The following is a 17,007-nucleotide window of genomic DNA, read 5'->3' on the forward strand; positions in this document are numbered from 1 at the left end:
GCCAGAGTTTTTGAAGAAAAGTCCTCTGAGCCTGGCTGCTATGTATTGCCCCCCAAAACACACACACCCCAAGGGCCAGTTTTAGGCATTTTTATTTTGCCAGTTTCTGCTGAGCTACAAAGTAGGAAAGGCAGGAGACTGTTTTCTCCTGGTCTTGGCCCTCCTTGGTCTAAGAGTTTCCTCCCCATCTTTGCAAATTGTTTCAATGTGATATGTTAGGGTTGGGTAAACTAAAGTCTGGAGAAGCTTTCAGGGAGCTATGAAATCCCCATTCATTCCTCTTGCCTGGCAAGAACAAAGCCAGTACTTGTAGATAGGAAAGCATCTTTAGACTGTAGATCAGAGGCAGATATTCTACCTTCAAACCATATGAGCCCCAAATACGAATATGGTTAATCCTTGAACAACACAAGTTTAAACTGCATAAGTCCACTTATGTGCAGATTTTAAAAAATAAATAAATAGGTGCTACAGTACTACATGACAGTTGATTGAATCTGCAGATGTGGAACCAGGGATACAGAGGCCTGACTATAAAGTTATATGAGGGAGTTCCTGTTGTGACTCAGCAGTTAACAATCTGACTAGCATCCATGAGGACGCAGGTTCGATCCCTTGCCTCACTCTGGTATTCCCATGAGCTGTGGTGTAGCTCGCAGACACGGCTCAGATCCCATGTTGCTGTGGCTGTGGTGTAGGCCGCCAGCTATAAGCTCTAATTCAATCTCTAGCCTGGGAACCTCCATATGCTGTGGGTCAGGCCCTGAAAAGCAAAAAAAGCAAAAAATAAAAATATATGAGGATTTTTGCAGTGGAGGCATTGGTTCCTCTAACTCCCACACTGTTTAAGAGCCAACTGTAACTGCCAACATTTTTGAGCACTGGGCAGGTCTAAGTGCTTTGCATAAAGTAATTAATCTTCTAGGCAACCCCATGTGATTTGTATCACTGATGAGAAAATGAGGAACAGAGAGGTTGAGAATTTCTTTCTTTCTTTCTTTCTTTTTTTTTCGTCTTTTTGCCATTTCTTGGGCCGCTCCTGTGGCATATGGAGGTTCCCAGGCTAGGGGTCGAATCGGAGCGGTAGCCACCAGCCTACACCAGAGACACCAATGAGGGATCCGAGCCGCGTCTGCGACCTACACCACAGCTCACGGCAACACCGGATCCTTAACCCACTGAGCGAGGCCAGGGATCAAACCCGCAACCTCATGGTTCCTAATCAGATTCGTTAACCACTGAGCCACAATGGGAGCTCTGAGAATTTCTTAAGGTTACACAGTCTCACAGGTGAGAAGCAGGGGAACCAGGCAGTCTTCCTTCAGCGCCGTGATCCTCATCACTTTATTATGCTGCCTGTAAAAGCACACCTCAAGGAAACAGCTGCTGTGTGGTCCAGCACCTCTCTTTTCCACCCCAGAATAGACATACACAGGTAACCAAGCCTTTAGCCCATGTCACAGAATTTCTTACCACCTGCACAACTCACCCCCTTCACTCACAGACTCCCATACCTCCTCCCCGGAATTTTCCCATGGAAGTCAATCAGGCTCAAAAACATCTTAACAATATCCTACACATCTCTTCTTCTTGTCTCCAAGCTCAGTGAAGCCAAGAATTGGGATAGAAAAAGAGGCATAAAAGCGGAACCTCAGTGGACCGTAATGATGAGCAAGTTTCCCCACCCTCATTCAGATAATTCTGACTGAAACTTCAGAACCTCCCAACACTGTTCCTCCTACCAACTTCCACTTGCTCCCAGGGCTGGCTGGAGCCTTGATTTCACAAAAAACTCCAATCAGCTACCATGATGTTCCTTAGAGATAAATAGAAGTGCACCTGAATCAGAGCAGGACAGCGGTTGTTAAATTTGCCAACCTCATCCAAAGAGTTGCTTGGCGTATGACCTTGATAAACCAGTTTCCTCATTAGTAAAAATCTGGAAAATAGTTCCTATTTTGTCTGCCCCCTGGACTGATAATTGAGTGAGAATAGAATGAGTTTAGTAAGAGGAGAGAACTTTAAACATTGTAAGTCACTGAGTGAGCAGCAAGAATTTCTGGCCCCATCTGAAAGCTGTGCATGTATCATCTTCCACCCACCCACAGTCTCAGGCATAGCTGGGGGTACTGCCAATGGCCTCTGTCCACAGTGCTGAAGTCACAGCCAGCCCAACTACAGATCTTCAGTCCTTCTTTTTTCTTTTTTTTTTTGTAATATACTAATTTACTCATATAAACATGCACTTTCCATTATTACATTTTAATATTAATCAAAAACAAAAATACGGAATACTTCATGAATTTGCATGTCATCCTTGCACAAAGGCCATGCTAATCTTCTCTGTCATGTTCCAATTTTAGTATATGTACTGCTAAAGTGAGCACTTCAGTCCTTGCTCATCCCACCTTTAAGCAAGCATCAAATAACAGCAATTTCCAAGACCAAGGATTGCCCTAAAACTCAAAAGTTATTACCAAAATGTTTTTTATTTCATTGATTTCAAGTATCTTTGTTTTTAACACTCCTTTAAAAATCATAACAAGTACAAGCAGGCAGGATATGATTTGGCAGGTCAGGGAGAACAGAGGATGTGGCCTTCACTTGGTATGGGTGAACAGTATGAGGTGGCTACCAAAAAGCTGATGTAACCTGAGGCTACACGGAAAGAAGTTCAGGGTCAGAGAAGGGAGGCAGGCTAGCTTGTTTGTATGTGGCACTGGCACGCCTGGAAAAAATAATCAGAGCCAGGTAGCACAAACTGAAACCCAGCTAGGCTAAAAAGGTCTCAGTGGCTGGAATTGAACAAGGTAGAGGAAGAATTCATGAAGGCCTGATGGATGTCCACCCTGGTGAGGAGCAGACCAGAGGAAATCAGATGGGGCCAATGAGGTTGATGAGACCTCAAAGATAGAGCTAAGATCAAAGGTGGAGGAGAGGCAGGTTTCTGCCCAATAGGACCCAAAGATAACTGAATGCCAGAGAAGGTAGTGAAGCTGTAAGAGCACATGATGAAATGAGGACTTGGGGGTGGGATACCTTCCCAGGTATCTAGTCCTCTTGAGACCTGTGGTGCCAGTAAATAGTTAAACACCTTCTGGAGTATCCCCAGCCCTGAGGCCCCCTGAGCTGGAGAGAGACCAATGTTGTACAGACCGACATGACCCCAAAGCATCAGCATCCCTGGGTTGGAAACCTTAATTTTTTTTCATTCAGCCTCTTAGACCAACTTATCTGTGCCTTCAGTTCTGAGTCCTAACCTAAGAGAAAAGATCCAAGGTCTCAATTTGCCTATTACCTCCTTGCCAGATGGGCTCTGTGAAGAATGCCTTTAGAACCTGATGTTGTACGCCCTCTTCTGGTCATTTCTAGTACTATCCTTTCATCCCTGGGCAAGCAAAAAAACCGTTTTGAACCTTTACAGTACTGGCCAGGGTAGGTTCAGAACACACAGGGAGATGTGGTAGGCAAGTACCAGGAAGTTAGATCACTGATCAGTGATTTAACAAAATCAGTGTACAGGATCAAAACAGAATCTGTAGGTGAATACAAGAATCAATATGAAGATTAGGGCTCATTTGTGTCTAGGAGGGCTTAGGCTGAGGCTAGGTGTGGGGAACTGTCTCGTCCAGCACTGAGACCAACGTCGGTCTCTCAAGTTGAGGTGAAAGTTGGGGCTCATCGCGGGACTGAATTCTGGGCTCAAGTGTCAGCATGAAGTGTCTATCCAGGTAATATTTCTAAAAGTCTGACCTCAGGAAGGAGTCAGTATGCATCCACAGGAAAGAGGTCAAAGTAGCATTCCTATACCAAGCTGAAGCTTCAGGTAATAAGCACCAGCCTTTGGAGAACTCAAGCAGAGATATTGCCAGAGGAGAAGTATAAGAGATGGGAGACAGAATAAGCAGTCACTAATTTGTAAAGGCCTCCCAAACTTAAATACGGTCATAGCCAGGTCAGAGCCCCCTTTCTCCTCAGAAAGTGAATCTCAGTATTCTAGTTCCAGCTTCCTAGTAAAGCCCCCCACCAACCCTAGTACTGCCACAGGCAAATTATTGCTATACTTTGGGGACAGGAGAGGTCCAAGGGCCAGTCCTGTCACTTCAGTAAAGTGGCAGCTGTGGGGGTAGGCTTCCTTTCCCCCAGGATTCTCTGTTTCTACCGGCAGCAGGACCTGGCAGCCACCCACACCCAGATCTTAGCAACCCTGGGAGCCCCTGGCAACTGCTGCCATGGTGACAAGACAGGGAACTGAGAACAGGCTGGGGGGAGAACCTCCTCTGGAGCCTTCAGGATATATGTGAGATAGGGCTCCCCCTCCTATACACAGTCTGGGAGGGAACATGTGCTCCTGTCTAAACCCCCTCGCTGGCACCCACCCCCACCCCTGCCCCCGGGGTTCCGGTTCCCTCAGGGTGAGAAAATGAGGGACACCTAGGGTTGTGACGTCTCCATGGGGGGTGAGCGGGGGTGTTTGGAAATGACACAATCACAGATGCATACACTGGCAGACACGGTTTCAGCGTATCAAGAGCCATGCAGCCACACTTCATCCACTCTTTGTTGTGTGGACATAGGCTTACATAGTCACTTAATCACAAGTACACTAACGCAAAATCACATAACTACAGCAAATAACACAGATTTAGGCACACTACCCCACAAAAATAATCACATGGATACACTCTCACTCACAATTGCATTACAGATACAACAGTACAAATAATTCCCAGACTCAAACACTTATAGATGCATTCACACACCCAGATATCTGTGAACATACAAAGTCAGTTAACTCTCTTGAGCATTAATTACATGCCAAACTCAGAAATAAGTGCATTACATTTGTTACCTTAACTAACCCTCAACAACCCTAAAAGGTATTTCTGTTGTCTATTGCCATTTTCCAACAGTGGAAATGAAACATAGATGTGGCAAGTCATCTCACAAGGTCATTGGTCTGCCTCCAGAGCCTGCATTTTTACACCCTATACCACAGCGTACCCTGGTTCCTAACACACACACTTCATGTCCAGAGCAATGGGACATAGGACAGCAATAGCAAACTCGGCAAATAACAGAGTCTGAAGGCAGAGCCCTAGAGCCTTGAAGGTCTAAGCCTACACTTTAGCATTAGCAGAGACCAGGTAAGGGCCGGTGACTAAACTCTGCCTCCGTGTTGGCACAGGCAAGACTGGAGGAGGCAAAATCGACAGAATTGGAATAGGAAGAAGCAGAGCCACCCACACCCCAGTCCCCCATGAGTCTGGAGGTGGGGGAGTGAGAACCCCCAGATCCATTAGCAGTTCTGGGCCCCCTCACCCTCCCTTTCCTACCTCCATGTCACATTATTCCATTCCCCCGTCACCCCACCTCCCCTCCCTTTCTCATTCCCCTTCATCCCATCTCTTTTGCTACTTACCCCATCTCCCTTCCCTTCTAATCCCTGTTCCTCATTTCCCCTTTCCTTCTCATCTCCTCCACTCTTTACCTCCCACCATTTCTCTCCTCCCTCCTCTCCCCATCCGCCTCACCCCTCTCCCCTCTCCTCCACTCTCCGTTTCCCCTACCCCATCTTCCCTCCCCTCCCTCCTATCCTTAACCCCCTTACTCTGCCTCCTCTTCATCCTCCTTTTTTTTTTAGAGCTGCACCTGCATATGGAGGTCCCCAGGCTAGGGGTCAAATTGGATCTGTAGCTGCTGGCCTACACCACAGCCATAGCAACACAGGATCCAAGGTGTGTCTGCAACCTACAACACAGCTTATGGCAACGCCAGATCCTTAACCCACTGAGCAGGGGCAAGGATCAAACCTGCATCCTCCTGGATACTAGTCATGTTCGTTACCCCTGAGGCAGGACAGAAACGCCTCCATTGTCCTCTTAGCACACTTTCTTCCTTCCTTCACACCCCATACCCCTTTACACCTGGGATCCCCCTTGTGAATACTAGTAAGAAGGCAGGCAGTAGAGGATATGTAGACCTGACCTCAGGATCCTTAGACCTCTCCCCTGCTCTGCTCTGCTGCCTAGGTACTGATGCTCTCCAAATCTGTTTCCAGCCCTATCCAGTTTGCATGACCACATGGGTATCCAATTTCTGTATTGGGAACCCTCAAAGAATGAGAGATATGTGAAAGCTTCTGCCCTGGCCCTTCCTTTGTCCTCAAACCCCCCAAGAACTCCTTCCCCCTCTTCACCCCCAGATTACCCCCTTCCTACCCCCGCTCCCTCTAGCACAGATGGGTCTGGGAGACAGTGACGTGGGCGCTAGGCACCGTGTCTGCTCAAGCGTCGGCTTCCGCTGGCAACCGCCTCCACAGCCCTGCCTGCTCTGAACATCGGGGACACTGGGGCTGAGGTTTAATGGGGGTGGGGAAGTACTGAGATGGGAGATTCTGAGGGTGTTAAGAAAGGAGACCATGGAGCTAGGATGAAAAATTAAAAGGGGGCCAGGGTAGGGGAGTTCATGGGAGTAAATAAAGGATTAAGAATAGGGTAAGACAGAGGATGATGAGGGAAGGACAGGAGATCATATGAGGCCAAGATGAGAGGATGATAAAGGGGAGCTAAAACGTGGGAACTCAAAGGAAAAGAAAGATGAAAGATTATAGGGGGAACTTTAATGAGGATTGTGGGGTTTGTTGAGAATGGGCTGCTCATAAGGGAGCAGGGATGAGGGGATTATACAGAGGATGAAAAGGGGACTCAGGGAAGCATGAAGGTGCTAAACCTGTAAAGAACTACCCAATTACAAAGGAGAGATCAGAAAGGTACTTAAACTCTACACATCTACCAGAGTCTGTTTTGAGATTGTTAGGTCACATCAGGTCAATTCCGGGTCACGGTAATATAAAGCTAAATCAGGTCAGGGCGAGGTCAGTTCACGATTAAATGGAAGATGAGTAAGAAGGTGTGATCTTTTGACTCTGCTCCAGGGACTACACCTCCCAGAGTGCACTATTCTCTCCCCTACCCCCTACCCCTCCCCCCCAAAAAAAAAGAAAGGAAAGAATGCCCAGAGTCACCACCAAGTGGTGGGCGCAGTTTTCCTTTAAGGCTGCTTTTGACGTTGCACGGGTTCCAGAAGCTTCTCCCGGGATTCGAGCGGTGGCCAGTACGTCCCACCTTCTCCAACCAGAGATTGGACTAAAATAGTTGTCCCCCCGAGTCCTGTCTGAGCCCCAGAGACCAACCAATAAAATCAAAGGGCGCGTGGAGTTGCCGCCCTCTGTTCCTTTCACCAATGAAACGGCGAGATAGTGAAGAGGTGTGGTTGATTGATTGCGGAGTGCACCAATCAGACTCACACCAATCACTGTCCGGAATGTGTGCGCGTGTGGCCGGGTGACAGGGGCGGAGAGTGGGTGGCTATCACAGAGCCACTCGTTGAAAGCTGTCCAATTACAACAGAAGCCAAGCTGAATGACGGGCAGATGGAGCAATGGGCATCGCGAAGGCGGAGCTGTGGGGGCGGGTTCGCGGGCTCGCTGTCTGCCGCCGGCGGGCAGGCGACTCCTGTCCCGAGTGGAGGCGGCGGAGCCGGAGCCGGGTGAGGGGGCAGCGGCTGTCTGACGGACCGCGGTGGCGCCCGCAGCTCCTCACCGGTGAGGGCGCCGAGCCAGGACTCGAGGGTCCCGGGAGCGGGGGCTTCGCGAAGCCAGGGGTCCTGGTGTCGGGGGGTTGGGACACTGAAGGCCCGTCGGCTCTTCCGCCGTGGGGGTGTGGGGACTCGGGGTCTGCAAGGTGCTCGATGTCCACGACCCTCGGGGGGCAGCCAGCGTCTGAGCCGAGGGAGGGTCAGGCTGGGTTGCATTGGGTTTCGTGGGGCGGAGGCGTTTCTGAGCCGGCCCTGCCAGCCAGCCCCGGTGACATCACCGACCACCCTCCCCCGCCCCAGCCCCCTCCCCTCTCTTCCCCTCCTCTCCTTGCCGCGCCTTTTGTCCCGGCGGAGCTCTCCCCGCGCCGCCCCGCCCATCAGCGAGGGAGGAGACTCCCTGTCAGTGACTTCATTGAGTAGGTTCTTGGGAATTGGGGTCTGGTCCTCTACGGAGAGAGAAGCGAGAGGAACCCATTGCCTCTTAAGCCCTCACAGACTATCACACCTGTCACAGGTACACACGCTGCCACTTACAAGCACACACTCTTCTCACTGCCAGCCTTACTGTCACACTGCCATACAGCCATTCACAATCAGCCAGACATTGCTGCACCTGAGAGCAGGTGGCCGCTGGACCCTGTCCCTTCACTCGCCACACCTGGGGATCAGGTCCAGCTCCTGCTGCACCGGACAAGCCTTGCTGGGCAAGGGCCTGAGGAGGTGGCTTCCAGAGCTGCAGCTTTCCGAGCAGGCTCCAGTGGAGCGATCCGAGGTGAGGGGCTGGGCTGGGCATGTTTAAGCGCACAGTGCTCTCCTGCCCATCCCCAGCAGCACCCCCACTACAGGCCCGAGGAGCTTTCCGGAGCTTCCCACACTTCTGGGGAGAAGACTTCTTAGCCAGCTTGATGTTTAAAATTCAGCTGGAGCCCTTAAAACTTCGAGCGTGGACGCTGAATGGGTTTGTAAAGTTTCGGTAAGTCCCTCTGGAGAAGGGCAGTCATACCCATACCAAGTCAAATTCTCCATGTCACATTCCTGTCCATTGCCTACCTGCTTCCTCCATCTCATCTTCATCTCATCCCCAATGACATATAAGAACCCCCTTCTACTCCACCCTTACGTTTGAATGAACTGCATGCTTTATCATTCATTTTCTATACCAAACCCTTCAGGCATCCATTTTCCATGAACACCTCCTCTAGTATTTCAACTCTCTACATCTCTCTCTCTTTAAACCCACAGGTAACCTACTTGCCACCTAAGCCAAATATTTCCCTTTGTCATCCCTCATCCCCCTCCATCAGTGCTTCATTTTCTGTATCAACCATTCCCCCTCCCTATATCAGTCACCCTTGCCATTTCTCATTTTTCATTCCTGCTTCTACATTAACATTCTCCATCAAAGGCAGTGCCATGCCATGGGGCTCCTTTGTCACTCCAACACGTGGCTTGTGGGTAGGGGAGGGAGAAAAGGAGGGAGGGAGGAAAGAAGGAGGGAAAAGGCAGTTCTTGAAAGAGCTTGCCCTATGTCTGTGGAGGCAAGAGAATTATAGGTCTAAAACAGCTAGCAGGTGGGTGCCAGGGAGGAAGCTGGCCAGATGAGGAGGTAATGCAGGGACAGCAAAGGGAGGGTGAGGGGACGGCAAGCCGTTCCACTCACCCTCTGCCTAAAAACTGCCACAGTTCTCTGAAGGCACCTCTCGGTGTGCTCGGGTTCCTTCTCAGTTTCCTGGGAAAGAAGGTGTGGGCTGAGGCAGAGATGGCAGACCACCCCCAGCTCACCTCTCAGACGCATTTACTGCTGCTTCCGAAAATGGCTGCCCTCCCCCAGATGCTCTTTCTCTGCCTCCCCCAACCCCAGCCTCCCCCACCAGGCATGACATGCTGGTAGGGGGGAAAGGGGGAGTATCCGCCCTAATGGAGACTTCTCTTCGTCAGAACGAGGTGACTCCCAGAACCATGAGTCAACCCAGCCACCTGCAACAGGCCATGTGGGGGCAGGAACTAGGGCCATTGTCACTGCCTACCTGGGACCTTGAGGTCTGCCCTGACCCACTGAAGCCCTCACTGCTGCCAGAAAACCCTGTATACTTCTCTGAAGCAGAGGCATAAAAGCAGGCCTCAGCTGTGGCTGCCAGCCTAGGACATTGCTAGAAAGACTCTGGTTCTACGGGCTTTGGCAGGGGTTGGCCAAGTTTCAGAACGGTTGGCAGATGGCTTCTGGTCATTTCCCCAAATAGCTCTAGCTACAGAAAGTTCCCTTCTCTCATATCCATTGCAGAGACATTGGTGGAGGGAGATTAAAGTGGAAGAACTAGAGCCCTGTATCTCTCCCTCTTATAAATAACAAATACCTCTGCACCCAGCATGGAAGGAACTATCAGAGGAGTGTGGGCCTGGCACTGGGCCAGGTCCTAAACCATAGGGCAAGTGAAAGGAAAGGACTGGTAGAGAATGTATTAAGGAAATGGTGGTTGGTGCCCAGTTGTCTCCTAACAACTATTTAAAAAGGCCCTACCTATCTCCAGAATGCTTTTGTTCACTAACACTGAAGCCTAGGTGGCACAGACATATCTCATACATAGTTTTGTGTGCAGACATTGGGAAATGAGTAAAAGGAACTGTTGTCCTGGTTGGGGAAAGGACAGTGTCACACACTCACCACTCCCCCGACTAATGAGGGAGTTAGAAACAGCAGTTTCCAAAGGCTGTGAGTCATCCTCTGATCTGAATCACACGTGAGGCTTAGCATGGTTTGAGGAGCGGGGGCAGGGAGGCCTGGGGTCTCCAATGGCCGAGAGAAATCCAGGCACCCACACCCTGACTCAGCCTTGCTGGCCAAGGTAGCTGGCAGAAGACCCAGGCCTGTTCCCAGTCCTGGGCCACTGCCCCAGCTGCCCTTAGTCTGGGCACCATGCCTGAGCCATGGCGTAGGAGACCACGATGCTCAGGTGACCTCACCCAGTGCACAGATCTTCACCAGCTTCTGTGTGTGGATCTGTCAGTCCATGGTGCCACCTCACTCTGCAGGGCTCTTGAGGATCCTCAGTCTGACCCAAGGACCTAGCCCTTAGTTTAGCCCCAAGAAGTGGGCCACAGCCCCCAGCTTCCTGCTGGGAAGGCCCAGGAGCTAAGAAAAGAATCACAGAATACTAGAATGTCAGAGGTGGAAGAGATCATCTAGTCCAAACCTTTCATTTTACTGATGGAGAGACAGAGGTCCACAGAACAGGCATGACCTGCTGAAAGTTACACAGTGAGTCGTTTAGGGATTGCAAGATCATCAGGAACAGTACTGGGGTAGAAGGAATAGGGGCATCAAGGATTGGCCCTGGTTTCTTTCAGAAACAAGGAGACCAGTGCCGGTCCAGTGGCTGTGATGGGGAAGGATTACTACAAGATTCTTGGAATTCCGTCGGGAGCCAACGAAGATGAGATCAAGAAAGCCTATCGAAAAATGGCATTGAAGTACCACCCAGACAAGAACAAAGAACCCAATGCTGAGGAGAAGTTTAAGGAGATTGCTGAGGCCTATGATGTGCTGAGTGACCCTAAGAAACGGGGCCTGTATGACCAATATGGGGAGGAAGGTAAGAGGGCAGTGCTCCAGCCAGATACTGGACACCTGTTCTTGTCTGGGGTCCTGGGTAACCCAGTGCTCAAAGCAGGGAACTGGAGACTGAGCAGGGGGTGAGGGAAACAAGTGTTCCCAGCACTGACATCCAGAGGAGAGAAGAGACCACCCGCTATCCACCTCAGCTCACCATAGTTCTCCCTGCCTCTCTCTACCTCTCTCCCTCCTCAAGTCCAGGCCTTAGAGAAACTAGAGCCAGAGACCTTCCCCGCCCTGCTTTTCTTCCCAGCCTTATTAGTCCTGCCTGAAGTCCCTGCTGCTTCATTGGCTGATGGAGAAGGTTAGGAAAGGGAGTGTGTGTGGCTCTCTGAGGACAGAGCATTTATAATCATCAGCATAAAAGTTTGGCCCTTAAGCAGCCTGGGAATTAACCACTGGAGCTCTGAGCTAGAGATGGTTGTCCCCTTCCCTGCCCCCTTCCTGCCCACTTCAGGCCAGCAGAACAGAAGTAGAGTTTTGACTCCCTGAGGAAGTGGCAGGGATCCAAGAGCGGAAGGGGAACTGCTGCTGGCATCTTGCTCCCTCCCTGGGGTAGCTGGTGGCCACGCACAGGGTGGCAGGAAAGGCCCAAATAAAGCCTCTGAGAGGCGGCTCCTCCCAGCACATCCCACGAGCGTGATGTAGCTGCTAATTCTGGGCCTGCCCCTCAGGGCCGCCTGCCACCCGCCAGCCACAAGCACCTGTCAGGCTATATTAAGAGATATTGTCACAGCTGAGGACTCTCCTTCCCAGGAGGAACTGTCCTTCCTCCCTAAGAGCATCCACGGTGTCCTCCTTACTCTCCCATTCAAGCCTCAAAATTAGATGAGCTGATGATCTGACTATATGATACAAAGAAGGTGCTCAAAAGAATGTTTTTCCTTTCCTCTTCCTTGCTTTGTGTTCCACTCCCCTATCCTCTGTGCACCCCAGTCCTCCCAACCCCCTCTTCTTATTCTCCATGCCACTAGTTCCATTTTTTTTCCCTCCTTACCTACTAGACTTGCCAATTCCCAGATTCTCCAGGCATCTGCTGGAATCCCCATTATTGTCTCAGCTAAGAAATGTTTCTCTCCCCAGGCGGAGGGATGGGAGGGGTAGTGGTGTGAAAGAGGGAAGCAGTGCAGACACCATGCCACCATGTGACCTGTCTAGGAATTACACCCATTCTTCTGCTCAGCCTCATCTTTATTTAGGAAGAAGGTGGGAGCTGGGAGCCCTCCCTTCCTGCATGACCAAACGAAGGGCAAAGCTCAGCCCCTAGATCCAGACACCGCTTCTAATGCAGATCTACATCCCAGGAGGGCTCCTAAGGATGCAGTACAACCTTAAAGAGACAGCCAGGGCCTGGGAAGGGAGTAGCAGCCTTGGAAATGCAGGTCGTATTTTTGTCCACCTTGTCCCCTCCTCAGTAGCCAGCCAGAACAGTTGTGCACATAGACTCTGTGTGCCGCCCTAGCTGGGGACAAGTTGTTCCCAGCTTGTAAAGGGTGTGGTAGAGGTACAGCAGGAATCCCTACAGAGAAATTACCCCCTCTTGTCATCGTTAGTCCAACCTCCCTCTCTCACTGAGCTCTGCCATGCTTCTTCAACTCACCTGATAATCAGATCCTCAATAGAAGGAAAGAACAGACTTTGAGTTTTAGGGGAGGGGTGAAGAGGCAGCTGCCATGAGTCTCCGAATTGCTTGCCACTTGGCCTCTCTAATGAAACACAAAGCTCCTCTTGTGGTCCCAGGAAATAAGAAGCTAAATTAGGCTCAGGCATCAACAGCCAATGAAATTCTAGATAAAGGCCTCAAAGAGATGAGTCCTCTCCCCTAGTCTGAGCCCCACCACTGAGTTTATGTGTTCTAGATCATTTCTCACTGTTAATGCCCCCCCTTACTCCTCCCTATACCCCGCTACTACTCCCATCACAGCCACTACCATCCTCCCCATGAAGAATGCCTCCAGGAATCTAAGCCCCTAGATAGAACCTGATTCCAGAGAGAGCAGCTGGGGTCACCGCCCACAATGTGCCAGCTCATTCATGCATTTTGGCTGTTCTGACATTAGGTATGGGGTGTGAGGCTTAGTGTTGTATAACTCCAAGGAGCTCCATTCCCATTGCAGTCTATGCCTGTCCAGTGTGTAAATGGCATCGTCTGGAGTTGTGCAGTACTGTGAGCCCTGAGTGTGGGAACGAAGCTTGCAAATCTTTTGTAGACAAAGAGCTCCTCTTCTTCAAGCAGGAGTCAGAGAAAAAGGAAACCGTGCTAGAAATAGAGTGAGAGTGGACTTCCTGCTGGACTGTATCTCCACCTTATTTGGGACAGGTCATTCATTAGCCCCTTGTATGGTCAAATTCTGTTTGATTGCCTCTTGTCCTTTGTGTCTTTGGAGATAAGCAAAAATTTAGGAACCAGGTATAACTTGCAATGTGACCCCCAGGCCAGCCATTCAAGGTTTTGTGGGACATCTTTGGGTCACATGGAAGAGATTACAGGACTGGAAGTCACATCCTACAAGTCTTTTAGTCTTAGCTTTTCCGTTTATTGGTTAATGGCCTCTGTGAACCTCAAGATGTGCCTTATTACTAAACACATAATTAAGAGTAGAAATTAATCTTACCAGTGATTTTTCTTACTCTATTAGTCCAGCCCTTGCTGTGGAAGTTAAAGGTTGCTTCTTTCTCTAGGCCCATGAATTGGGACCTAGAGGGCAAGGGGAAGAGACCGGGTGGGGCTGAGACCAGCAACATTGCCCCTAACTTCTCCTCCCTCCAGGCCTGAAGACCGGCGGTGGTTCATCAGGTGGCTCCAGTGGCTCCTTTCACTACACCTTTCATGGGGACCCCCATGCCACCTTTGCCTCCTTCTTTGGAGGCTCCAACCCCTTCGATATCTTCTTTGCCAGCAGTCGTTCCACTCGACCTTTCAGTGGCTTTGACCCAGATGACATGGATGTGGATGAAGATGAGGACCCATTTGGTGCTTTTGGCCGCTTTGGCTTCAATGGGCTGAGTAGAGGTCCGAGGCGAGCCCCAGAACCACTTTACCCTCGGCGCAAGGTGCAGGACCCACCTGTGGTGCATGAGCTGAGGGTATCCCTGGAGGAAATCTACCACGGCTCCACCAAACGCATGAAGATCACAAGGCGGCGCCTCAACCCTGACGGGAGAACTGTACGCACCGAGGACAAGATCCTACACATTGTCATCAAGCGTGGCTGGAAGGAAGGCACCAAGATCACCTTCCCCAAAGAGGGCGATGCCACACCTGACAACATCCCTGCCGACATCGTCTTCGTGCTCAAAGACAAGCCCCATGCACACTTCCGCCGAGATGGCACCAATGTGCTCTACAGCGCCCTGATCAGCCTCAAGGAGGTGGGGCCTGGATCCAATTGTATGTGTGTTTATGGGTGGGGGGTGGCAGTGATGGAGACATTCTTACTCCAGTTTATCTTTTCTTCCCTTCCCAATTACTCTACCGTACCTTTTCCTCATTCTCTGTCTCATTTTCCCCAGGCACTGTGTGGCTGCACCGTGAACATTCCCACCATTGATGGCCGAGTGATCCCTTTGCCCTGCAATGATGTCATCAAACCAGGCACCGTGAAGAGACTCCGTGGGGAGGGCCTTCCCTTCCCCAAGGTGCCCACCCAGCGGGGAGACCTCATTGTCGAGTTCAAAGTTCGCTTCCCAGATAGATTAACACCACAAACACGACAGATCCTTAAGCAGCACCTACCTTGTTCCTAGGCTCTGCCCCAGCCAGTCCAGAGTCTACCACAGCAATACCCCACACTCACCCCATCCAATGTGCACCCAGCTTGATGTCCACTGGACACTGGCAACCTTTTCTAAAATGCAAAAAAAAAAAAATAGCCACTGGTTTTCAGGAAAAATATTCCTGTCCCTGACCCCTTTCAGAGCTGGGCTGCCCTGGGGAGTGGGAGGGAGGGAGTTGGGGAGAGTTAGCCCAGACCAGGGGTCAATTTTCATGTCACTATCTTTGAATCCAGTTCCCACTCCAGTGGCTGGAGAGTGACCCGAGTGCTACTTGAAGATATAGAGATTCCCTGTCCACACCTGTAAATAGCATGTCTTTCTTCCCCTCTCAGCTTTGCTAATACCTCTCCTTGCCCTTCCCTTCAGCTTTCTCCTGTTGGTGGAGGAAGAGGATAAAATGGACATTGCTTTCCCACATCAGTACCACCCCCAAGTCCACAGTGTCCAAGGTTACCACACACCACACATATTCATGCACACGAAGCACACACCTAGAGTTGTGTGTGCCTCTCTGGGGTTGAGATAGGAAGGGAAGGTCCATAACCCATGAACTGGGCCACTGAGCACGAGACACTTTTCATTTGCGGCAGGGAGGTGAACAGGGCCATCAGCAGTCTCCCCGACAGCTCCTGCCAAGACCCTGCAGAGCTGGAAGGTCTGTCCTCCCCGCTGCTCTCAGGAGTGTGCAAGGGTAGAGGGAGGGGAAGGGGCCTGCTGTATTAAGGCTAAGAGGTGGAGGGCAGGGTCCATCTCCCAGCCTTCATCAGGAAGGGAAAGGGTTTTGGGGTCAGGTGGCAGCTATTCCCCACCAAGAGATTCAGGGTCACAGGTTTCTCCCCACACCTCTGAACTCAGGGCCTAGCCACCCCTAAACTTCCAAATCCCATTTTTGTGATATATGACACTACTTATTTCTTACCCTTCATGAAGACTGCGTGAGGAATTTCCAGCCCTTTGATGCCTGTGTGACCCCACCCCTCTCCCACAGTTGTATAAAGGTCAAATAGTGAAGGAACTAGGGTAAGACTGCTTCAGCCAGGTTCTGGGGTGGAGTTTTTAGGTTTTTCTCACTTTGACAAGCCCCTGAATGTTTTTATAGTAGTTTTTTTGTATTTTTTTGTAATGACAGTATTATGGAAAAAATAAAGTATTTTAAAAATACAGCATCTGAGCAGGAACAACAAAACTGTGATGGGGACAGATATGCAGAACCACTGTCAACCTCCCTCCTGAGCCCCGCTCACCTTTAAGAAGCCCAAGCAGGACCTCAAGATAAGGTGATGCTGACTCCTTCCTTCCTCTAAGGCCAGATCCCCAGAATTTCCAAAATGTATACCCAAAACACAGCAAAGACAGAAGGTATCACTCAACTATTAGAAGAAACAAAAATATTTGGACAGAATAAATATCTTGGTTATGAGAAATAGAGACTGTTCTCGAAGGATGTGCTAGCATGAGAACCAATAGATTTTTCTCTATATGGACTAGAATTTTCCTTTGAGAGCAATTTTCCTCCTAGGAGGGGAAGGAAGAGGACTTTCTGGCTGACTAAAAGAGACATATTCTCAGAGACAGAGCCTGAGGCAGAGGGCAGGGCAGCTGGAGGTACCTGGCATCCTTGGCCCATACTTGATGGGATCCAGCTGAAGATGCTAGCTTTCTGGGAGGCATGAATACTGTTGTTGATACTTAAATCTAAATTTTCCAGGGATGTCTGTCAAGGTTGCCTGTCCCTGCTGAGACAACTCTGGTCCTCAGGGCTTAGGTGCTGGCTGTATGATGCACTTGTTACTTTCCTTGGAGCTAGGGTGTCACAGAATACCCATCTACAGGCTCTTCTTTGGCCTGGTCTTCCTCTTGGTGCTGACTTCCCCCCCAGATTCTTCTCCAGGATCAGACCCATGACAGCCACACCCTCTTGAGCTTCAGTGTCCACAATGTCTGGAGGACAACCAGTGCCTGGGATCCACACAGAGGCTGATAAGGCTGATAATGCTGAAGCTTTTAACAGGGAACTTCCT

The 17,007-nt window shown here is 50.2% G+C and overlaps 1 protein-coding gene and 1 non-coding gene across 5 annotated transcripts; one reads left to right on the forward strand and one right to left on the reverse strand.

Moving 5' to 3' along the window:
* Window positions 1-2,280: 2,280 nt before the first annotated feature.
* LOC125121643 (U6 spliceosomal RNA) lies at window positions 2,281-2,387 on the reverse strand. Its single transcript, XR_007133530.1, has one exon. It is a non-coding gene; the product is annotated as a U6 spliceosomal RNA (small nuclear RNA).
* Window positions 2,388-7,482: 5,095 nt separating this feature from the next.
* DNAJB5 (DnaJ heat shock protein family (Hsp40) member B5) lies at window positions 7,483-16,414 on the forward strand. Of its 4 annotated transcripts, none has more exons than XM_047767829.1 (4): window positions 7,483-7,606; window positions 10,945-11,189; window positions 13,980-14,581; window positions 14,723-15,157. In XM_047767829.1, exons 2-4 carry the CDS (start codon window positions 10,979-10,981, stop codon window positions 14,954-14,956), a joined length of 1,047 nt encoding a protein of 348 aa, XP_047623785.1. In that variant the 5' UTR covers window positions 7,483-7,606; window positions 10,945-10,978; the 3' UTR covers window positions 14,957-15,157. The 4 variants fall into 4 exon arrangements, with proteins under 4 accessions (XP_047623785.1, XP_047623784.1, XP_047623787.1 ...); XM_047767828.1 differs by lacking the exon at window positions 7,483-7,606 and adding an exon at window positions 8,035-8,572 and having other exon boundaries at window positions 14,723-16,414; XM_047767831.1 differs by lacking the exon at window positions 7,483-7,606 and adding an exon at window positions 8,145-8,371.
* Window positions 16,415-17,007: the final 593 nt, after the last annotated feature.

This window comes from Phacochoerus africanus, chromosome 2 (assembly GCF_016906955.1).
Source record: "Phacochoerus africanus isolate WHEZ1 chromosome 2, ROS_Pafr_v1, whole genome shotgun sequence".
NCBI lineage: Eukaryota > Metazoa > Chordata > Mammalia > Artiodactyla > Suidae > Phacochoerus > Phacochoerus africanus.